Here is a 25,667-nt window from a genome sequence, read left to right as displayed (position 1 = left end):
ACAAGAGTACCCAAATCAAATATAACTAGTGATCAAATCAACCACATTTTTGATAAGCACTTTTCAAAAAGTGGGCGCCTTTTGTTGCTGACATTAGAGGTAGATGGTTGGGCACATTTTGTTGCTGATTTAAGGGGTTGATGATCTGGCATCCTTTGTTGCTAACTTTAGGGTAAGTTGATTGGGCGCCTTTTGTTGCTAACATTTAGGATAGAAATATGTATATGACATTGGGCAGCTATTGTCGCTTACTTTTGGGGAAGAGATAAACACAGGAGATTTGTCGCCTTTTGTTACGGATATTGTCACCTCATATAGAGTTATTATCAAATCATGACATTTGGCAACTATTTTTGCTTACTTTTGGGGTACAGTTAAATGCAAAAGATTTGGCACCTTTTGTCACTAACATTGTCGTCTCATACCAGGTACTGTCAAAGGGGGATGGTCACGATTATGGTCAATTTCATTCATAATTTTTATTGCTTACAATGCTCAAGTTATGCATTTTTATTCATCAACAAAAATGTGAGGGTCAATCGTAAAGTTATAAACAATATACATAGCTTATAATTCTTGTTATGCAGACAAGACTTGTGCCATGTTTTATTTTACATTAATTCAACATATCAGTTAAGGTCTTTTGAAACTGATTTTTTTATTTTGTACATAGCGTTTGTCACAATTATCTCTGGTCTAAGCCTGGAAATTAAAAATGTAAACAAAAACACGGCAAAGAATTAGAAGTTGCTTTTATAAATCGACGATTGACACTCAAATTTTGTTTGACTAATGTAGATTCCTTGTTTTACACGATTCAACTGTTTTCCATCAAATTGCACGAATATAAAATGGTAAATTCCGGCCGACTTTTCCTCTTATTTTCATGTAGTTTACAAGTCCGGAAAATACAAGCTTGATGTGCTTTTTGCAATTTTACGCTGATTTCAATTCATTGCGTTAAATTAGGAATCTACACTATCAGAAATGCCTTTCTTAAGCATTGTAAACATTAAAAAGAATAGAGTGTTTGACTTGAATCGTGACCATGACCCTTTTAAAAGTATACTGAACTAAGGACTTATAACAAGATACGATGGGATCTTTGTTTTTGTCTTGGTGCAAGCTACAACATTGTCTTCAAGGTACGTAGGAAATGGAAATTAAAGATAACAAATGCAACAGATTTACTGATTTCATCACTTTATTTTGATAAAAACTATTAAAAGAGCTCTATAAAAACATATACCAGGACCTCTCTTTGTGGTAATTTAAAGCTAATGTCTGTAAAATCTGTGCCTGGGCTTTTCCAGTCTGTTGGACCAGATTTCTGAAGAATCCACCCTCTATTTGTAGAAGTCGATGTGGTGTATCAAATTCAACAAGTTTTCCCTGGTTTAAAACCTAGAATAAAGACACATGCAGGCATTTTAAAATCAGTTATATCCAAACCGAATGTTATTTATATCAAATAACTTTATCAAAACAGAGATGAAGTATATGCTGAATTTTGCACACTAGTACTGCTAGGTTGTTTATTTTTTATAACATGTGATTGTGTGAAGGAATGAGGCAAAGATACTTACCATGACTCTACTGGAGTCCATAATGGTATGAATCCTGTGGGCAACTGTTAGGACCGTACAATTCTTGAACCGACTTCTAATTGTTTCCTGGATCAACATGTCAGTGCTGTCAAAATAACTAAACTACTGAATATAACCTAATTCTAATATTCAGTGTTTTGACCTCCTCTACGATTTCTGACTTTTTTTATCTAAATGAATTTAAAGTTAATATAATGATATTGTGACCTACTTGTGACCCAAATATTTAGATTAGTATAAATGACCTACTTGTCACCCCCATAAGACTCCATGACCTACTTGTGGTCCACATTGGCGGTGGCCTCATCCAGCACCAGTATGTTGTTCTGTCGGAGGATGGCCCTGGCCAGACAAACCAGCTGTCTCTGCCCCACACTCAGGTTCTGTCCGCTGTCAGACACCTCCATTACAGACCCTCTCTCTCACTCTGAACTTTCAGCTTGAGCTGTACCTGTAATAAAATGCAATGCAGCTTAGACTTAATACATCTGTAAACACTGATTAAATTTCAATTTCAGACTTTAATTAGTGAGTTGAACACATTTAAAGAACTTTATACAATTTATAATTTGTTTATTACAATTTTGCAACACACATCTACCAGTCTTACTGCCATGTTTGTACCTGTTCTAGTGCTCTCCATAGCTGGTCATCTGTGTATTCCTCAAAAGGATCCAAATTCTTCCTTAAAGTACCACTGAATAAAATTGGATCCTTAAAACAAAACGTTTATCAATTCAGTTCCCATCATTCCATGGTCTAATGTAAGTTGAGAGAAACGTAATTCATGTGCTGGCATATAAAATGTTCAAACCAATTTTTTCAATTGGTATGTGACTTGTCAGGTTGGCCTTACCTGTGGAATGACATATATTTTATTTCTGAGTTCGTGGAGGCCGATCTTTAACACATTGACATCGTCGATATAAATCTCCCCTGTAGGCTCAGCTAACCTCAGTAAAGCGGCCAGTAAAGAACTCTTCCCTGCTCCAGTCCTCCCCGCAATCCCAATCTAAAAGGAGGACCCCGATATTATTTGAATCACCATGACAATGTTAATTTGATGAATTGTCAATATTATTGGTTTATAGGGATATTTATGATTTAGTTAAACTTGTAATGGATAAAGAATGTCTTTAATAATATGTTCGGGGTATTTAGACCTATTCATTGGTGAAAGGTACCAAAAAATCTCCAGAAACTAAGTCCCAATGGTTTTACAGTACCTAATAATCTAAACACGTCTTGTTAGGTTATCAAAATATTATTCATGTATTTGCAAGTCCTGTGTAATTAAAATTAGACCTGAAAGTCTGCATATCTACGACACGCTATACAATATCCAATAGCATATTGTACGGAGTCATCCCAGAGTGACCTTTCAAATAAACAATGATATCACCCACTCAGTCACTCACTCACTCACTCAATCCCCCATGCACCATTAATTGCCTGAGGCAGCTACAAGGGATTTTCAACTGTCTACTCGAGGTGCTGTCTCCATGATCAGGCATCTGCTATTCAGGTCTTTTAGGGAAGATCGTCTCAACTTCTCCTTTGGCCGGTCTTTTTTCCCTTTCCCCTGGGGTGTCCATCTAAGCTAAGGACGACCATGGGTAGTGAGTTGGAGGGCATGCGCAGAACATGACTAAGCCATCGCCAGCGTCTTGTTTGGATGATCTGTGATATTGTAGTCATCCTAAATCTTTTCAACCGTTCATTTGAGATGATGTTTGGCCAAATCGTTAGATACTAGATGAAACCCCCGCAAGCGCGGGAATTAACACTATACACATTAATTTAAATATGATACAATGCTTTACATGTTGAACCATAATTTTTTTAATGAATTTTTGAAATTCAATTATAGCTAACGGACATCATCTCACATGTGATGGTATACCAAAGGTGTGAGAGGTTACTCTGGTGCAGGCGTTTTGTAGTTTATTTTCAAAAAGTCTTAATTCATAAGTATAGATACGTCTGAGGGATTTTGTTTAAAAGACTTCGTTTTTCTTTCAAAAAATACAGATTTTCCATCACTGTATACCATATAGAAGGACACCAAATACTTTCCTATTGAGGACCTTGATCTTGGTGTAGATGTTCAGTGCTGTGTCTTTTGTCTCAATTTGTCTCAATTTAGGGTTCAGAATTGCAACAGCTTGGTTTGCCTTGCTGATTCTGGTGTCGATTTCTATGTTGCAGTCGCCAGTATAGTGAGTTAGCTACCCACGGAAGTAAACTCCTCAACACCCTGTGTTGGTTTTGCTTTCAATAAATACTGGGTTACTGTTTGAAGTATTTCTCATAAAACCGTTGTTTTTTATTGCGACAATGAATTCGTTGCAGTCGAAATCTTGCATGTTCGGTATTTCGGATATTTGTTTCTTTATAACCGATAAACCTCGAGTCCTCGAGATGCTTCGTGTAGTAAATAAAGTCATGTCGAAGTGCATGTGTCGATTTTGAAGAGACCTCGAAACGATTTGAGATCAAGTTATTTATTTTATTTTTCCGTTTTAAATGTTAAAAAGGTTTGTAAAGGTGTTTTAGAAGTCTCGTAAAAATTTGAGTTAAAAGCAATATACAGGGTTTAGATTTTTTGGTGTTGTTAACAAAGCTCGATGCTTGTTATTGTTAATAGTTTCAATCAATTGTTTAAAAAACAGAAGTTTGGTCGGATATTTTACACACGATTTTCAGGAAAAAGTAAATTTCGCATAAGAGATACGATTGACCATTAGCTCTTGAGTTGAAAGAAATAAAGCTATTAAACTAATTTAAGACTTGATTATCGAAGCTAGAATCTAATTGGTTTAAATATTTCTGTTTATTCATAATTGAAAGTCCTCTGTAAAATGACCTTGAATGGGTATTTTAGATCTTGTATAGCGTATCGGAGAGGAGCGGAATAACAAGTCTTATTTTAATTAGACTGTCTGTCAATGTCTCATTCATAATAGTTTTACATCTGATTTCACTCTGGGCTTACCTTCTCTCTGCTTTTGATAAGACAGGTTATATTGTGTAAGACGTGGTCAGTATCAGATGAGTACCGTAGTCCAACATTGACTAGTTTAATCTCCCCATTTTGAGGCCAGGAGGAAGGGGGCGGGAAATCAGAGACTTTGGAGGCCTCCTGTTCTAGCCTTGTAAATGACATGATTCTTTCCACGGAAGTAATCTATAATCAAAGCCATTTGAGAATTATTAAAAGTAGAAGTAACATTAGAGCAAATTTCTTCTCCTAAGACTAAAGAACTTCGGAAATACATGTACAGACACAAGTAAATGGATCTAAATGGAATCCTACGTGTGTGTTTAGGACCGCAGACAACCTCATCATGCCCTCAAAAGGGTCAGCCATTGTTAGCAAATAGTTAAGAGCCATTCCAAACAACCCGCCGGACAATCCGATCACTGAAGTAAACAACAAATACGGATGCGGTTTATGGTGAGAAAAAATTCAATAATTCATTTTTACACAGTTTAAAAAACAATCAACATTTATATAATATATCTGTTGATTTGTTTTTACTGTCAAAATCATGTTATTTCCCAAAGGAACTTACCTAAAATGACTAGATTTATTAATGCTGATTTCTTGGTATTAATCATATAACTGAGACCATTGTACATTATTTTACAGCATCCACTGCATACTATCTCATTGAGACCACTACTTACTATTTTACTGAGGTAACTTCTAATTATCCTTCTATCACTGCTTACTTTTTTACTAAGGCAACTTCTTATTATCTTTCTATCACTACTTACAATATAACAAAGACCACCATTTACAGTCTTACTGAAACCACTGCCTACAATCTTGGTGGGGCCACTATATGCTATTTTTCTGAGACAACTACTTACCAATCTTACTGAGACTACTACTTACTATCTTCCTGAGAACAATACTTATTATCTTACAGAACTACTTCTTAATTAATTACTGGGTTTTCTACTTATTATCTTACGGTCACCACTACTTGCTATCTTTTTAATTACGTTCACCTCTTAATATCTCCATGAGACCACTACTTACTATCTCACTAAGACCACCACTTACTATCTTACTACGACCATTACTTTCTATCTTGGTGGGACCACTACTTTTTTTATCTTACTGGGACCACTACTTACCGTCCTACTGGGATCACTACTTACTATCTTACTTGGACCACGACTTATTATATATTATTATGCCTTCTGTCAGTTTGTCACTATATATTCAATACTCATCTATTTTCGCATAGTATCAAAGGATTTATATAGCGTAAACATACTATGCCGAAATAGAGCACGGCAAATATTTTCAACGAAAATCTTTCAAGCGCCGACAGCGGGATTCGAACTCACGACGCTAAAATCATTCCAGCTATATTCGCCGTTATTATATCTAACGGTATCTATATATATAATACGTAGATATACACGACTGACATCAAGCAATTAAAATTATTCATTTTTCCAAAAACACTTCATTATTGGCGGTAATTTTAAAGTTTAAGTTTTTTATAAACTTTTGAACAAATTGATTGAACATTTTTCAAAGAAATTCTACATGTGAATCACAAAAACGCTTTTTTAAATGACGCTTGATTAAGAATCTACAAGAAAAAAATTCAAAGAGATTTCGTCTGCTAAACATTTCGAGTTTTCTCGGTAAGGCCAAACGTCTCTCATATCTTGAAAAGAACATAAACCTTTATTGACTTTTTATTGTACAACAACTTGTTGATTAAATAAACAATCAAATCAATTGATTAATTTGAAAAAAAACCCAAAACAAACGCTTGCTTTTCAAGTGATTATTTTTAGGGACTTGTCAACACTCGAACGTCACAGCTACTGATAACAAAGCACGTCAGTATATTCAACAGTCGGCATAATAATAACAAAAGTGTTGTGTTGTGCATGTACTATGCCTAAATCCGGCTCGTGCACTATGTATCAAACCCTGACTACTATTTAGGCATAATACATGCACAACACAACACTATTATATAAATAGGGACAACCTCTTACAATCTTACTGGGGCCAATACATACTATCTTACTTGGACAACTACTTACTATCTTTGTGGGACCACTACTTACTACCTTTTTGTGACCACTTCTTACTATCTGAGACCACTACTTACTATCTGAGACAACTACTTACAATCTTACTGGGACCAATACATACTATCTTATTGGGACCACTACTTACTATCTTTGTGGGACGTCTGATTACTTTCTTCTTGAGACCATTACTTACTATCCCTAAGAACCAATGACAACAGGATGACAAGGATGAAGTAGATGTCGAGGAAGAAGAGAGAGCGCAGACTATACCAGCGGTTGGCAGACAGATACAGAAAGAAGGCGCCGGTGTGTCGGTCCTGGAATCTGTCAAAATCCTGCAGGAACTTGCGAGTCATCCCCAGAGCTCGGATTGACTGGAGACCCACCAGAGTGTCAGAGATGTGGGAGAAGATAGGGCTCTTGGCTAAACAAAGAACGGAATGTGTGGATGATAAAGAATCAAATAATTTTTTTTTGTAAATTTTAGATGATCTGACATGTGTTCAATGAGAGATCTCAGTGGTTATTGTATTTGCTAGAGTAGATACATGTATACAAGTCCTGCTATATGCCTTGATTGAATAAATGTTTGTTATGGCTAATCTAGCATACGCTTCAAGATCGAAAATTGCCATATAAAGGTTATTATCAGCTAAGACCTTGTACATAACCCTTTACTTGTAACACTTACTCATGGCCTCTAAGCGTTTCATATTTCTGGTGGTTGGTAACGAAAACCATCTTATTAGGTAAATCACTAAAACCAAGGGAGTCAAAGGTAACAGCAAGAATGGATTGATGATACAGGTTATACCAATTTGCAAGGCCAAGCGAACGATTATCTATGTTCAAGTGCAAAATAAAACAGACATTAAATATAATATTATGAATTAAAAGTTTAAAAATCAGTAGACTCATGGGCCTGAAAGGTTGCCCGAACAAACAAATAATGACTCAATGCATTTCTTCATTAAAGAGACATATATTGAAACATATAATCATTTGATGTAGTGAACTCTGACTGTAGATGTGTTTGTCTATCAGGTTTGCTGGGATATTACATGTACATTTATTCATATTTGTATCTTTTCCTAACACTTCCTTATTTGAACTAATAGATATACTTCAAAAAAGATATATACCATTTGTGGTAGTTTTATTTTCAAGTGTATGACATGTAAAACCTTGCAATATTTAATTTTTTTCTATGTGTATTGACTATTTTTTTATTTTCTATAACTTTGCAATTACATTTTATAATTTCAATTTATATTCTATAATTTCAATTTGTATTCCATAATATTTCATTGTTTGTTTTAGATAATTTTCATTTGGAATTTTTTACAATGGTTTATTCCGAAAAATCTCTTTTGGTCTGATCTTATTTTTCTAATACAATATATTCAAAATGGGAAATGCACAGGGTATTTTTGGTGGTTTACCAGAGATTAGCGGTCCTAGTTATTTTTGTCGACGTTAATTGTTATTGTTAATTTAATGGACTAAATACTTATAGAAATCATCATATACCAATCTGCATGCTGCATATGATTTGTGCACAAATTTTTCGCTTGGGGTGATTTTTAAATTAAACGATACAGCCTCTAATTAGCCGTTCTTATTCCAATATTATCATTATTTGAATCATGCTTGTTAAATTAATAGTATATATTATAAACCAATCAAATATTAACGTAAATTCAAAAGGACACTACCACAATTATGAGTTACCTGACATATGTTATTTGTTAAATATTGCCTAATAGAGGAAACGTTGTTCAAAAAACATTTTGGTCCATTCGTAGCAGTAACTCCTACTTAAATTGGTGTACTGAAAACGACATGTATCTTGGTATCTAAATAACCTGTCAAACTTCATAAAAAAGCTAAGACAGATGACCTTGTGTAAACCATCTAAAGATATAAGCATTACCTAGTATGATAAAGGATACATATTAAACCAATGAAATCCTTCGTAATAAACCAAAATAAGCAATCCTTTAAGAAACAATAGGAATGAAATATTACGCAATGCAATTAAATAAGTATACAATACAATTGAAATATTTTACAAATGGAAATAAATCAATAAAAATAGAACTTATATGATACAAATAAAAAATTTAACAATACCAATAAATTGATACAAAAGGAAATAGAGAAAAATATACAATGCAAAAAGCAAATTATAGATTTGAAATAAAATTTACAGAATATTAGTAGAAAATCAAATAATTCAACTCGAATGAAAAAGATCGAACATTGCAACGTTTGGCATTCCTAACACTCAGGCTGGTTCTTTTATGTAATTTAAAATTTATCTGGACATTGTAGTAGAATAAAGATATAAAAAGATTTTCAAAATTCCCCTCAGATATTATAATGTTGAACATTGAGCCACTTTTAAACGAATGTTTTCAAAGACATATCACATTAGTATTACAGTTCTCAAGAAGATCTAAAACAAATATCTAAAAACCTACATCAAACTTTGAGCAAAACTGTCCAGGTTCTGAGCTATTGAGAATCAATAATATGTCAAGATGTCCGCTTATTAGTAAAAGCATACATCATAACATTTAAGTTTACAAGAATAGTTTATTTATTTCTATGGCTTTTGAGATTTCTTAAGATTTTTATCTACTAGTATATATTCCTATGTAAAAATGTGATCCCCATTGAGGCCACACCCTACCTTTGGGGATCAGGATTTGAACAAACTTGAATCTACCTCACCTAAGGATGCTTTTGCGTAAGTTACAGCTTTTCTGGCTCATTGGCTTTTAAGATGATCTTAAAAGATTTTTCTCTATAAATCCTTATGTAAAACTATACCCCCTATTGTGGTCTCACTGGGGATCAAGATTTGAACAAACTTGAATCTCCACTAATTTCTCTATCTCCCTTTGAAAAGGGCTTGGTCCTTAATTCTCACAACTTTAAAGCCGCTTTGCCTAAGGGTGCTTCGGTTGAAATTGGTTTAGTGGTTCTGGAGAAGATGCTGAAAATGTAAAAAAGTTTACGGGCAGATGGGTATACAGACGGACAGACGGACGACAGACAGAATGTTATCAGAAAAGCTTACTTGAGCTTTCAACTCGTATGAGCTAAAACCATTTCATTATTCTTGTCACACAAGACCAACAGACTCAAATCCATCGATTGATGATGTCACGGCTTTGTTCTCTCCAAATGCAGATATTGTAATATTATATTAAAAAAAAAAAGAAAATGGAGTAAACACTAATATACCTCTAGAACCCTGTTTGTTAATTCAGGTATGACTGAATCTATCAACCCCAAATCTCTTGCAAATTTGTTCAATGTTCGACCTGAAGAACAAAATAGTATGTAAGAGTCAAACATGAGAGCTGAGAATAAAACAAGACTGATGGAAAGACAGACAGAGATGGTGAAACACCTTCAAAAAGCAACTCCAAAAAATGCAGCTAGCAAATAAATTAAATTTATTGGATTGTACATGTATTAAAACCATTTATTCGACCTCCAGAGATAAGACACAGAAAAACAATACATTTCATATATATTTCCCTACCCACAGGATTTGAGTCAAAGAAATGGGTCTTGGCCCCCATCACTACCCGGAACATGTTGTTGTGAAGTCTCTTGCTGATGATGACTGACATTCTGAAGTACACCAGGCTGAAGAGGCTGATTCCCACCACAAAGACAGACATGGCCACCAGGTACTGCTGCATCAACTCATCTCCCCGGACGGGGATCAGGGACCCCTCAGTAGTAGAGTTACTGGTCTGTAGAAGGGGTGTTATGTTGTACAATGTGTTTGATCCTAGTGTTTGGTTCAATGTATTGGCCACTGGATATAGTGGATACGATCCATTTTGTGCCTTAACGTTCAGAGAATCGGAGAGTTCAGCCCTTGAAAGATTTCGAAATAACAGATAACCCCATTAAAGAGAAATTATTTCGACCTATGTAGTTTATTCATACATAGCATAATTCAAATGCAAGAAATAACTTTCGCACTTCTTTCTTTCATTGTAGATTGACTGACAGTTTTACAACACCCACAGAAATAATAGATTAAATAATTGATAATAAGTTTTATATGCAAATTCAGTACAAATATATTTGCAAAAAGGTCGTTTACACATCACTTACCATTTAGCTAAATGCCAGTCTCCATACTCATAAGCAGCCTGTAAATTTGTTTTAAAAAATTAATCTTTGATGTTAGAAACTGAAACCTTTAAGAGGTACTCAGAATTATGTTGTAGAAATTCCTGAACAGTATGAACATTCGTTGTTTAAAAATCCTGTTAACAAAGGCATCATCAGTCTTGCTTTCTTCAAAAATCAAAAATCTAATTTATGTGTATATTTCCGTAAAATCCTTAAAAATGTGTGCAGAGATATCTTTGTTATTTATATGATTAATTTCTTTTCTTTGTCATCACATATAGTCATGGATGAACTAAAGGAAATTCAGTGTAGTATCAGAATAAGAGATGCTCAATTTGCAAGTATTTTGCATATCCCTATATGTGTACAAAGGATTCAAACCCGCCACACATACACCCCCCCCCCCCTCACACACACACACACTGCTAGAATGCCACACGCACTCTTGTTAGCTAATATAACTGACATAGGCTATCACAAGAAGGAACATGGTCAGTGGTAGGAACAGCCATGGCCGCCCAGAGAGGTAGTAGTCCATGTAGAAATTCCAACCAACGTCCCCAGTCTCCGCAAATTCAACGTCATCAACCGCCTTAGTACTCTATAGAAAGAAAATGTATCCTCACCTCAATGGTCTCAGATTTTTCTAGTTTCCAATGACATAAATGTTCCACACTAGTATGTAAATCAAATATCTTCCAGTTTGATAATCACATATTCTTAGGTCAGTTGCGAATTCCAGATCAGGAACCTACCTTTTCTCCCGTTACATTGACGGATTTTTCCTGACTTTCATCTTTTTCTTCAATATTTTTGTCATGTCTGGTAAGGATGGAGGAGAATTCTGTCCCCTGTTTCACGAGTTCATCATATGTTCCAACACTTACAACTCTACCCTACAACAACATATCGTAGTTTTTAGTATCCTTTTTATCAAACCAAAGTAAGAGAAACGTAACAAAATATGTGCGACTTCAAAGATAACTAACAGTAACCATTAACAACATTGGTCAGATTAAGAGGAACAAACCTCATTCAGAACAATTATTCTGTCAGCTGACCGTAGATACTGCAGCTGATGAGTCACCAAAATCCTGGTCTTCCCTCTCAACAACTCACAAATACATCTGAATAAAAAGACATGAGCATTTTATTACGTCTCTCTATCTCTCTCTCTCTCTTTCTCTCTCTCTCTCTCTTACCTCTGGAACAGGTGACTCCCCACCTCTGTGTCCACTGCCCCCAGGGGATCATCCAGTAGATACACATCTGCCTCTCTGTACACCGTCCTATAAATCAAAAAAGAATGAAGAGCATGGTCACCCTACATTTTTTATATCAAAATGAATTAAATTTGGTTTATATTTAGGTCAGAAATTTATCAATGTAAAATTTTCACCTGACATGTACAAACAATTATTAATCAAAGTACTGAAGAACTGACGGGAGTTGATTTTGTCGATGTTTATTTATTTTAAAATCAATGATATGTTATTTTGCATGACAAGTACATGTAGTTTCTAATTTGAATTACGCACATTTTTATAATATGAATTTTTGGACATTTTCGACAAGAATGTCGAGAAACCCCCATACGAATCATGTTAAATAATATTTAAAGATAAAATTAATTCAATCAAACTATGTATCAGTAATAGAAATATTTCTCGAAAAATGTATGGATCCAAGCAATATTGAACTCTAGTCTCGTTCAACCAGACGCTTGGCTGACACCGTAAATCTCCGACAAGGATTTATGGAGACAGCCGAGCGTCAAGTTGAACGAGACTATATTGAACTCTGGCGTAGGAATACATACGACTACAAAAAATATCTAAATTGTTCGTACCATTTAAAATCTGACTATTTTCAAGGTATTTATAAATAAGTTTCCTTGAAAAACAATGCTTTAGCATACATTACATCGAATTTATCAATTATTTTCAAGAACTAAGTCTTGTCAGCAGCAATGATTTGTGCTGAGGTCCAAACACTGTTTCACTTTCGGTTTGTCTGAGTAATTGCATAGGAGAGTTGATTAAAATTAACTCCCAAAAACCATTAAAAACTTTAACACATATTGATTTTGACCTCTGTGGAAGCTATATTTTCATGGGTGGGCGCATTTTCATTGTTACATAAGTGTTACGCAAAACTCGTTCATTTCTTCATTTCAACATGAACTGTATTTGAGTTTATACATGAATGGGATGAAAAGCATGGTCTGTTGATTAGTGTGATGCTGAACTTATCTTTGATAACTTAATTTCAACATGAACTTTGAGTTTATAGTTGTGTTTAAGTCAAACTTAAAAAAAGAATTATTCACGCTACATTTTTGCAGTCTACATAGATAAATAATCATTAAAAGATTAAAATTCACCAAATGGAGAATTATCAGTAAAACAAAAAACACTAAAAACTTTCATTGCTGAATTTACCCCAGTCTATGAATTCATTTAAATTTGACTGAGCTATTTTTTCATGGATTGTCAAATTTTAAAAAGTTTGTTGATATTTAATTTTATGAATTAAATGAAGTAAGAATATATAATTATAAATTAAGGCATTTTGCAAATAAACAACAAATGCCTGTACCTGAGTAATTGCTTACGCCTTTGGTATTTCAACGCATGTGAGATGATGTCCGTAAGGTATAATTGAATTTTAACTGATAAGTTATCATTGTGTAATTAATCAAAAACCTACTTTCATGTTCGATACAAAAGCCCGAAATAGCAAAAATGATAGTAACGTGGTGGACACGCTTTGGCGGATCCATTTCAGGGATAGTCTCGATCAAAATATATACTTGCAATAAAATAATATTGAATGATTACGTGTAGAGTGAATATATCTACTGTGAGCCTATTTAGAAAATATATAAATTTAAAGGTAAGATTTGACAAATGTTGAATAGATAAAATAAGTCAATTCGTTTCTGTAATGGGCGATTTTAGTTTTGATACTTATTCGCTTGCGAAGCACGACCTCTGGTGAGAGAATGAGGCAGACCTTTCCAAAAAGGGGTAACCAAGAACGCGGATTGACTTATTAACGAAAAGTGTAGGACAAGTTCATCATTCATCGCGGGCAGATACCTTGCAACGGATTTCGGTTAATACAAAAAGTTAATTAATAAAATGGAACAATAAATACGATTTAAGTATTACCAGAAAGAACATTCCAGAACAAGTTGCCTAAAAACGGGTTGACTAATTGACATCATGGCGGAATGAAAGGTATATGTGGCGTATTTTTTTCAAGCTAAGAAATATTTGATTGATTCATTTATTTAAATTAGTGATATAAAGATAGATCTTCACAATAAATTGCGATGTTTATATCGGGTTAAAAAGATATAGACATTAATAAATAGTTTTTATAATTTTTGTGGAGTCCACAATAAATACAGCATTTGAATAAACCCCGCCTAAATTGGTCACTTGATACCACGCCCAGTCTATCACAACAATTGCGACGACGAGAGAGTTAGTTATCCCGTTAAGTTTGATAGATTTGGCAAAGAACAAAACAAAAGAGACAGACTGACAAGGATAGGAACAAATGGAAGATTGTCATCGGAGACCATGTAGATTAAGGAAATAAGAAATATATTTATCATGAAGTTGTAGGGGTTTTGCTAGTCAGGTTCATACGTACTCCATGTGTTCCATGTCTTTACTTTATAAGTAATAAACCACAAGTGGATTTTCATTTAGAGAAAATTTTGAATAAAGAATAAATACTCTCAGTATACATGCATCCCTCAGGGAGAGGGGGTATTTACTCATTTTACCGCGTCGTTGATGCTAAAATCGTGTTTCATCTTTATTACACATAATTAGCAATTTCTATCGCTCTACATTAATGAATAACGGAATAATAATGTGTCGGATATCATCTGATATAAGAATTCTCTAATTTAAGACACGAAAAACGTGGTTGTAAACAAACTGTTCTTCCATTGTGTTTTCTATGTTTTTCCGCACTCATGCGCAGTAGCGTTACAATGGCGAATTCCATTGATACTCATCAGACGTGTAGCAAAGTTTAGAGACAAATAACTAAAGAAAGAACATGCCTAAAGTTTGCGAAACGCCTAATTATGAGAAGCATGATGTAAATGTTTACTCAAACTCATGTCAAAATTTTTACTCCAAATAAGCCACATATACCTTTAACCATCGGCTTTGACCAGCTACCAGCTACTTTGAATCCGACAACTTTTGATTAAAATATGTATGCAAATGAATAGTAATGCATATTAGAACCTAGCATGTTTTGATTGGTTGTAAACCTTAAACGTTAACAAACAGATTGTATTCTATGTCTATATACTGTCAATCTTCTCGGGAAGTTTCGATTGTTATACCGTATGGATAAATGATGTATGCATAAAACGGAAACGTTTAATGGGGATGCAGCCCCTCCTCCTTCAGATTGTTTTTCTTTTATCCGAGATTCTTATTTGCAACAGAAATAGAAATTATATTAAAAAATGACCTAAAGAACCAAATTTAGAGAGATACACTAAATACCTTTTCACTGGTTTGAAGTAAATACATGTAGAATTAAAAAAAAAGTTTATTTTTATTTAAGTCAGTTGTCTACGGACTTTTCCGCGTTTTTTCCCGTATACAACAAAGAGCACAGAGCCGGTGTGACCGGTTAGCAGAGGATGCTCTTTTCTCCTAGGCACCTGATCCTACCTCTATCTTTTTGGAGGTAAGTGTTGCTCTTTTTTTATTTTTCTTTTCTTTTTATGGATTTTTGAGATGGTTGCAGTTTGTTATTGTCATTTTTTTCGTTGCAAAAAACCGTATTAAGGCCACGTACATGTGTATAAATTCCTTTTCAGTTTGGATTTTTCATCCCTGCCCGATCCTCTGGATATCTAACAATGCAGTTCGTTTTTTATTTCATTTTTAAAGGATTAAGATAAGGAAAAACATGGACAAAGTAAAAAAAAAATATGGTTTTACATATTAAGCATCCAATTATAATGTGTAAAGTGTTAATTCCCGCGCTTGTGCAGGGTATCATCTAGTGTTTTATGATATGTTGGAGGTTTTGATTCATTGGTGAGGGTTACCTAGGAAAATCCCCAAAGAATGGTCAATACCTTGCTAGTGTGAGCCTTGCCTTCTGGCCACCACTCAGTAACAAGCCTCGCTCCCCAACCAAAGTCTGGTCTCCCAATCTCATCAGCTCCAGGTCCTACAGAGAGTGTGCAGTCATATATAATTATTAAGAATTCAATAATTACATTCACCAGATCCTACAAAAGAGAGCAACCAGTTATGTAAACTATTTATTTTTTTAAAAACCTTGATAATATGAACTTCCATCCAAATCCAATTTTCAAGGATCAGAAGGAAAATGTTAATAGAATCAAAAAATGGTAGTGATTGAAAAGACAACAACTGTACCTCAGATCAGCTGCTGAATGTTTCTGGCTGGCATAAGGATTACTGAGCCTATTTATACCTTGTATAAAGCACAGGCATGTAGCACCTGACGATATCTTCCTTCTTCCACATTCTCTCCAAACGTGACGTTGGCTTGAATGGTTCCAGACATGACCCACGGCGTCTGAGCCATATATCCCAGTCTGCCCTGCACACACACCGTCTCGGGTGGAAGTTCTTTAAAAAGGCTCAACAGAAGGGATGTCTGTGGGGAAAAATATCTCATTTCAAATCTTATGCAGTCTATACATTTACAAACAACAATAGAGAAACGTATATATAAAAGAATACCGAAATCAACTGAAATACAAACCTTTCCAGAACCAACTGGTCCTACTACTGCCAATAGTTCTCCCTGGAATAAAAGAATTAAATTCATAAAAAAAAATATGAAATTTCAAGAATATTTATACTTTTTGTCAAAGAAAAAAAACATGACTGTTAAAATATCAGAGCTTTGTTATTGACATTTATACATTACCTTCTTGATATCTAGATCAATATTCTTCAAAGAAAATGCCTCAGTCATCTCCTGAAATAAAGCAACATAGGAAAGTTGACTTCAACTTGAGATTGATAACATTTTATTTTAACAATAATGGTTGAATTATAGCACTCATAATGTTTTTCAGATAAGTACATACCATTAAAAAGCAAAAAACATATATGTAAACAGTGTTTTAGATGAAGCATTCTGAAATATTTTCTGAACACTGCTGAGATGTTAAGTAATCTATTTGTGTAGTTTAGCAAATAATTTTAAAATTTTATAATTCCGTTTTAAGCTCTGAATGCCAATAATAACCATTAATAATTGTTTATCAAATTGATTACTTTTATTATGCAAACTCGCCTGGTCAAAAATTTTATTGGCAAAACCACCCTTGTCCAGGGGGTGTGGCCCGTGCCAGCTGGTAGTCATGTCCCGAATACAGACAAACACACCCCCTTTTTCCATCGACTTAGTTGTTCCTTCAGACTCAGAAAAGACCTTCATATCCTCTATTGTGAGGAAAGACTGTGAAAAAGTTAAGCATGTGTAGATTGTGACAGACAGGCAGAAGACAACTAATTCAAAAAAGGTTTTTATTAATATGCTTGGTTGGGAGGAATTCACGTTCTGTCAAAATACTAAAGAGAGTACATATTTACAGTTTTCTCTAGCAAATTCATTAAAGGTTTACCTGTATTCTTTTGAGGGAAGATTCCAGTTGTTTGTTATTTTCCACCAGGTACATCATGAAGAGGAAGATGGTTTGTCGCAGAGAGAAGACCCAGCCCAGGGTACTGTAGATCCTCTGGGCGGACAGGGGAACCCCCGTATACCACGCTGTTCCAAACAGGGCCATGCTGATGATCACAGAGGCACTCTGGAACAATCCAATGTTGATGGACTTGGCAATATTGGCTTTCCATATCTCAGATACTTCCCACCTGAAAACAAAGCTTAAAGTAAGTAAACTGCTGATCTTCACCAACTTTATAAGTAAATCAAAGATTTTTTTAACAATTTGATGATATTTAAAAATTCAATCAACCCAAGCAGCATTTAAAACCTACCAATGACAGATACCAGATACATGTAATCAATAAAAGTTACAATTACCCTCTGATGTTAAATACAATTTCACTGAATGGTTTCTCCCAGCAGTACATTTTGATCACTTTCATCCCAGCGATTATCTGGTTCATCAAATGGATTCTTTTGTCTCCTGCAGCTCCTATCTTCATCCTTCACGAAAATTATTCATAATACATAACTTGTGATAGATATCAACAAAACTTAACAACTCTTTAATACAGTCAAACACATTTACAGCATACAAGGAATTCACCCTTACATTGATTTCGGTTTTTATTCTCATCATTATTTATAACAAATCAAAGTTATTAATATTTAGTACTTGTTTTTTTTTCTTTTACTGTAGCTACTAAAAAGTATGATTAGACTTAAAAAAGGCAATAAATGTCTGCACCTAAGCTTCCCATAAATCCATCCCATCATGAACTGTAGGGGTAGGAGAACCAGGGTGACGGCTAGAGTAAGGAGGCTGACTAGACCTATCTGTTGGTACAACAAGTACAGGATAGCCACAATCTCCAGGGGACCAAGCCAACAGAAATGGAAGCTCTCGATCGTCTGAGTAACACAACAGGTAAACACTCAGTTGAAACTTAAGTTTTTGTCAATAACAAAAAACAACATAAAAATTTGAATTAAATTGAAACTTACGTTATTCTCAACCACAAAAATAACATAGAATTGCTTCAATAAATTTACTTAGAGAACATTTTCTTACATATGAAAACTTCTCTAAATCCGTTGACAAATGGTTGATGATTTTCCCTGATGTTGTGGAATGGTTTGACAAGCTGGTAATTTTGAGTATCTGAAAAATTTCAGTTTTAGAACATGAATAAGAAGTCTAGATTTAACGTTGAGATATTCACTGGTAATGAATAAAAATACTGAGCAATATCAGATTAATTGGAATTATAAACATCAATACGAGGTTTGTTAAGGAAGAAGAATACGTGCAATTTGGCATCTTATTTTAACGGTAATATAATAAGCCTGAAAATTAATCACTGTTTTGATTCAGACCAAATTTTTTATTATTTTATGTTTAAATAAACGCTAATGCAATAAAATTGGTTAGTACAGTGTACATTATTACCACCTCGGTGCATTATGATATGATAACTAAATATAACCTGTCTATATATATATATATATATATATATATATATATATATATATATATATATATATATATATATATATATATATTCAATATCAGCCCGAGGGCCGAAGGCCCGAGGGATGATATTGGTCGAGGGCTGATACAGGCTGTGATATGGAAAAGGGTATTTATTATTATATTTATTACATACTTAGTAATAAAATTTTTAAATAGAATCAACTTGAACAAATTGATTTCAAATATTTTTTGAAAGTAGTCTGTACTTGTACTAAATGAAAATATGAGATCGTACTGGTTTTTCATACATTCAGCTACAGAACCAGAATTTCCTCGTGTTTTGAAATTAACTGCTCTAAAACAAGTTTTTAACTGCATTAAAAAATGTCGACTGTAAGAAATGTTTTATTTTTCGTCTGTTTACATGCAGAAACGAAAAATCCGCACGGAGTGTAATACGGATTCGTATCAGCCTTAGGACTGATAACCTGTATCAGCCCCGGAGGCCGATATGCGTTTTAGGATGTCATCTGTATCACATAAGCACTCGTAGGTCTTTACTAAACAATAAACATAAAAACTAAAGACAAAACATCTCAGTTTTATGAAAATTGCTGCTAAAATCCTATAATCTTCTAGATTAAATATTTATTCAGTTAGCCCTCTGAAAACCATCCCCAAATGTTATACAGTTTGTACAGAAAACGGCATGTTGAATTAAAGCCACACAGAGTGGAAAATTTTTAAAGCACTTTTTAAAGGGGCATGGCCACGATTTTGGTCATATTTTATTTTTCCGTTTTTATTATTTACAACGGTTTAGAATTGCATTTCTAATGATGAAATAAAATTTGAGAGTCCTCCATAGAGTTATGAGCAAGATATAACTCGCTTATAGCTTAACAAATGACACTCAAATGTCGGTTGCCTTTTTAAAATGCCTTACTGAAGCATTGTAAAAATTAAAATCAATAATTTTGGACCAAAATCGTGACCATGCCCCTTTAATTTCAGCATACTTTAGATACATGTTAGATATTTGTCAAGCTATATGGGATAGTAACGCTGTTCTATTCAGACTTTTATATTGTAAACACCGACAGAAGAAAGCCTGGCCGAGCAATAAAAGCATCGTTACATACTTCTTTTAACAAATATTTGATTCAATTAACATCTATTCCATTATTCTCTTATTCAATTTGCAGTAAATTACACCAAAATACTTTATTTGAGTTCTAAGTTTTCTTGTATTTTGAACCTGTTGACAATGCTTTCCGCTCAAATTTGCAGGACTTTCAGTTATGTTGTCATCAATGTGTAAAATCTACATAACACATTTTAATCTATTGGGAATAATTATTTCCGATTTTATTTTATTTGTTTTTACTCTACGTTTCTTTGGGGTTTTTAATTTTATAGGTATATAATAAAACCCCATTTGTTTCTAGTATTTAGAGGAATAACGTGTAACTTAGATTCCACGTGCTTCCTTAACACCCCTGGGTAAACAATGAATGATAGAGTTTGTTTTACCTTCCTATAAATGAGGCTAGCCACAGCTACTTTCATTTTCAAAGCAATGTGGAGACAGGTAAAGAAATACTTGGGATAAACGATCAGCTGTAGAATGTGGCTGACTGCCACCACCGTTGCGTAGATGTACACCTCGGTCTGTGACAAGGCGGAAGCAGGCTGGAAGTAGGAGATTATCCGACCAATCAGGTAGGGCTGGGCAATTCTGATTCCTTCCTACGTGAAAAAATGAAGGAAAAAAACTACCATAAAATCATTTTTTATTAATCTGGTAAAGAGTACGAGGTTATCTAATTTTCCTTTTAGTTATAGCATGCTGATACTTGGACAACCATATGCATTAACTAAATGTTTTTGCCAGGATTTACCTAATTATATTAGGAATTTCTACTTAAAATTTTCTTAATTGTATCACAAATAAGTAATTATTTCACCGAAAAAAATTCCCATAGGTTACTAGAATCTACTAGGGATTGGTATCGCAAAAAAATTTGAATTACGATATTTTTTTTCAAAATATCGCGAAAATTTTAAAAATAAATGAAAAATCAATGATTTCATTATGTATTTGTGTTTTAATTTGTGTTGCATTTAACTATTCATATAAAATCAAACTGCATATAACAAAAAGCAATCCAATAAAATATAAATTTGAATATATTTAAACTCGATTGTAAGTTCGCGTATCGCGTTACCTATCGGTCGACAAAAAATCGCGATATGCCGGTTTATCGATAAAATTGCACAAGTTTTAACGTTGCGTGCTGCACAATTTGCAAAATGCTTACAGAGGCAACTAGAAAGATGCCGTTAACGCCCCACTCCCATTTGAACTCTGCAATGACTGCCCAGTACAAACTTGGCTTTTTCCCTTTCTCTTCACATTTTTTCACATAGGCATTCCAGGAACTACAAGCATCAGACGAAAAAATCCTAATAAGATACACAATTCTTTAGATTTCTAAATCATTCTAATCAGTATACGTTCATGTTAATATTCATGACTTTTCTTACTTTTCCATGCGATCCCCTAACAAGTCGGACTGGTCCTCTGGTAGGACATCGTACAGATGATCCTGTGTCAAGGGGTGGCGGAAACCATAACGGAACAGTGGAAAAACCCACCTATGTCACCAAAGACAATAATTATCAATAAATATATCACCCACGTAAATCACAAAAATACTGTCAACAAAAATAGCAAATGCCTACATTTCCAAAGACATTAAGGAAAAACATGTAAAGTATGAACATAGATATAGTAAAATCTCAAATATAACAATGTTATGTTGAGTCCCTGGCAAAATTCAACGGCGCAATAGGTTAGAGTGTTGACTTAGTATATGTTAGTCATGTGTTCGAATCCCGCTGGAGCTTTAAGATTTTAACCTTCCAAAAGTTTTTAAAACATATTTTTTGGTCAAATACTGTGTAATTTAAAATTTTTAAAATGATAAAAGTATTTAGGTTACTTTTGTTCACAATAATATCGACTGGTGTCGCATTCCACTTTAATTAGTGAAAACACTTATATCAAACTAAATCAATACTGCTGGATGAAAACAAATATTAAAATACATTCTCCTTCTTAACACAAATATCTAAAAAAGTGCAAATATTTACTTGATATAACTCACTTACTTGATGTCAGAACTGAGTAATCACATGAACTAAATTTAAATCGAATGTGATACCTTGTTGACCAAATGGTATACCAATCTAGCAAGCTGTTGAAACTCTACCGGTAATCAGTATTTCGCTGTATATATAGTTTAAAATTAATTTCTTACCGAGTCCTGAATCTACCACTAATCTTTTATTCAGGCATATAAGACTTATCAACAATAGTGCTAGTAATTCAGTTCCAATAGGCTGAATGAGATAACTTATTTTGATTCCACCTTTTTTTTGTGCAACAAAAAATACACATTAATTTAATTCTACCAGTATTAAATATCCTTCAGGAATTATGTTCGGCTCCGTTTTTCCGTTTTAGAAAAAGAGCACACGGCGGATGTGATAGATCATCAGAGGATGCTCATTACTCCCTGGTACCTGATCCCATCTTTTTTAGAGGTCCGTGTTTACTCTGCTTATGTTTTGTATTTTTCCTTTGGATTTTGGTGTTAAACACTGTTTGTTATAACCATTTCTCATTTCTAGTAATCGAAATTCCAAATGCTAAATGGTTTAACATACTCACTCAATCGTCTCTGTACCGTGATGTGCTTGAGGCGTCTACAAGGGATTTCCATCTGACTCGGTATGCAGCTATTCGAGGTGCTGTCTCCATGGTCAGGCTCTGCTTCCAGGCCTTTTAGGGCATTTCTTCTCCAGCTCTCCGTTGGCCGGCTTGTATTCCTTTTAGCCTGATTTGTCCATCTTAGGGCGACCCTAGGCAATGAGTTTGGGGAATGGATATGACCAAGCTATCACCAGCTTCTTGTTTGGATGATCTGTGATATTGTGGCCATCCAAGTTTTTTTCAACAGTTCTTTATTTGAGATGTTGTTTGGCTAAAAGATATTAAGGATACGTATGGGGGAGTTGGTTTAGAAGACACCAGGTTTCTTTTAATTAATAGAGAGGTTTTACAAATCTTTGAACCATATAGGAGGACACTGAGTACGTTGCTATTAAAGATCTTGATCTTGGTAAAGATGTAAAGTGCTTTATTTCTTTATCTAGGTTTCAACATTGAAAAATCTTAGTCTGCCTTGCTGATACTGGTGTCGATTTCTATGTTGCATTCGCCAATTGTGGTAACTTTGCTGCCTAGGTTTACTCTATTAGTTTGTTTTCGAAAAGAACTGGATTTCTGTTGGTAGTATTTACTCGTTAAATCTGTGTCACTTGGTTTTGACCTTTATACCGATTTTGCTAGCTGTTGCGCTGAGAAGTTCTGTCTTCTAATGGATTTCCTGATGTTTGCTTGACCAGAAATCTAGGTCATCAGCATATCAGCATAACTCAGGTCCTCTAGGATTAGGGTCAGTGTCTACTGCAATTCCTGTTTTTTGCCTAAGGTGATGTTCTTCACAATCCAATCTATTGTAAGGGAAAATAGCACAGGTGACATCCTTGCTTCCATCTGCCGTTTACTGCAAAAGGCTCTGTGGACTGGTTATTATAAATCACCAGCACTCAAAGTTTTCAAAGAGTAACTGGATGATGTAAACCAGTGTCTGAGGGATTCCGTAGTGAAACAGGATCTTCCAAAGAGAATTACGGTGCAAGCTGTCAAAAGCCTTATCGAAAATGATAAATACAGCATCATGTGTGCTGTATCACTCGCATGACTGTTCCAGTATCTGTCTTAGTACAAATATATGGTCAACACAGGATTTCCTCTTTCATGATCCAGCCTGCTCCTGGCCGAAGTATATTTACTACAGCAGTTGTGATGCGCTGCAGTATGATGCGACTACAGACTTTTCTGGTGAGAGAGAGAGAGAGAGAGAGAGAGAGAGAGAGAGAGAGAGAGAGAGAGAGGTGTTATTCTACGCCAGTTGTTGCAGTCTACAAGGTCAGCTTTCAGTTTGATGATGACTCCTTTCTTCCAGTCATCTGGGAATCCTCTTTATCCCATTATTCTTTATTCCATATACTTTGGAGGATACGCTGCAGTATGTAGAGTGTTTCGTTTCATTCTGATTTCAACCTCTGGGGACATATGCCATCCCCCCTTGGGCTTTATCACTTTTCAATTTATGTATTGCGTTTTTCACCTGATTTACCTTATTTAGCGTGATGGGGCCCATTTTTATCTCAAGGTCGTTCTCTGTCTCATCAATGTCGGGAGGTATCAGTGGATCTGGTCGGTTCAGAATGCTTTCTGCATCTCCCTGGTTTTGCCCTTTCCTCTGTTTTTGCTGAACTTAGTACAAATATATGGTCAACACAGGATTTCCTCTTTGTATAGGATCGTTATTACCACACAGTTTTTTCGGGATCAGGTAAACGGTTTTCATATCAGTAATTTTAGCAGCTCTCTGTGCTTTCTCAGCAAGCTTGTCTGTGTAACTACTCTTATCTCTCATTGCTGAATTCTTCATTTCCGTTTGTCTTTCTCTGTATAAAGCAGCTGACCTTTTTTTAAGTCTGGGTGCATTTGCATCTAGAAACTTTTTTTAGTTGTTTCCTCTCTTCCATGGGGCCCACGTGTTTTTGGTTAACCATTCTGATTTGGTTGATTTTTTGTAGCCTCTGCTTCAGTTGCATTTTCAGTCACGGCCTGATGGAATTGGTCGATAGTGACAGCTGTCTCATCTTGGAGTGTGCTGTATCGGTTTATGATGGTTATGTTGAAATCTTCTTTGACGTCTGGGTCCTTGAGATTGCTAACATCATACTGTTTGATGTTGCAAGTACCGATCTTGGCCTTTCACACTTAATGAATCTTGGCTGTAACAATTTTATGGTCACTACCGATGGCGCATTTGTCGCACGTCCTGTAGAGAGTGTCTCCATTTGATGTTAATGGTTAATATAACATGCAGTCTATTCGATAAAATACTTATAGAGGCGACAGGAAAGATAATGCCCCACTCCCACTCCTATTTGAACTCTGCAGTCACTGCCCAGTACAAACTTTGTTTTTTTTTCGTTTTTTCTTCACATTTTTCTTCGCATGGGCATCCCATGCTCTACAGGCATCAGACAGAAAACAAAGAAAATATATTTATAAACATTTTGATGATAATTATTTGGATTAATTTCTTGATCATCAACCATACAAGAACCTTATGATTTTTGAATTGATTTACTGTCCGTTTCTTGGGCTGAGACCATTCAGAGCAAAGGCGGACCATAAATGTTAACAATAAAGGTCTACCCGAACCGTTTTACTGTACAGACCTTTAATTATACGACATCGGTAAGACATTGTAGATATTATCCTGTGTCAAGGGTGGAGAAAACCATAACGGAATAGTGAAAAAACCCACCCATATTACCAATGAGTTTTTATTGCGAATATAACCACAAACATTACAGAAACATGATTAACAAAAAAATAAAATCAGAGGCCTCTGAGTACCATAGTCTTTAGATAGACCCGTTAGGGGGTCTCATGTTTGCATTTTAATCTTCATTTTGGAGCCAAAGCCATCGTTCCGGAC

At 34.7% G+C, this 25,667-nt stretch overlaps 1 protein-coding gene, 1 long non-coding RNA gene and 1 pseudogene across 2 annotated transcripts; all 3 read right to left on the bottom strand.

The window, feature by feature from the left end:
- Positions 1–1,192: 1,192 nt before the first annotated feature.
- Positions 1,193–16,466, bottom strand: LOC117681184 (ATP-binding cassette sub-family C member 4-like; annotated as a pseudogene).
- Positions 16,467–16,473: 7 nt separating this feature from the next.
- LOC136273176 (uncharacterized) lies at positions 16,474–16,847 on the bottom strand. Its single transcript, XR_010711393.1, has 3 exons — positions 16,794–16,847; positions 16,626–16,667; positions 16,474–16,517 (listed from the first exon to the last, which is right to left on the bottom strand). It is a non-coding gene; the product is annotated as an uncharacterized lncRNA (long non-coding RNA).
- A 189-nt stretch (positions 16,848–17,036) lies between these two features.
- LOC136271744 (ATP-binding cassette sub-family C member 4-like) lies at positions 17,037–23,150 on the bottom strand. The gene is made up of 10 exons (XM_066072174.1): positions 22,751–23,150; positions 21,562–21,672; positions 21,336–21,456; positions 20,548–20,763; positions 18,613–18,702; positions 18,289–18,452; positions 17,919–18,044; positions 17,497–17,746; positions 17,166–17,330; positions 17,037–17,045 (listed from the first exon to the last, which is right to left on the bottom strand). Exons 2-10 carry the CDS (start codon positions 21,567–21,569, stop codon positions 17,037–17,039), a joined length of 1,149 nt encoding a protein of 382 aa, XP_065928246.1. The 5' UTR covers positions 21,570–21,672; positions 22,751–23,150.
- Positions 23,151–25,667: the final 2,517 nt, after the last annotated feature.

Source organism: Magallana gigas, chromosome 2, assembly GCF_963853765.1.
Source record: "Magallana gigas chromosome 2, xbMagGiga1.1, whole genome shotgun sequence".
Lineage (NCBI taxonomy): Eukaryota > Metazoa > Mollusca > Bivalvia > Ostreida > Ostreidae > Magallana > Magallana gigas.
Note: the sequence above shows the minus strand (reverse complement) of the source record. Positions and strands in the feature narration are given on the sequence as shown.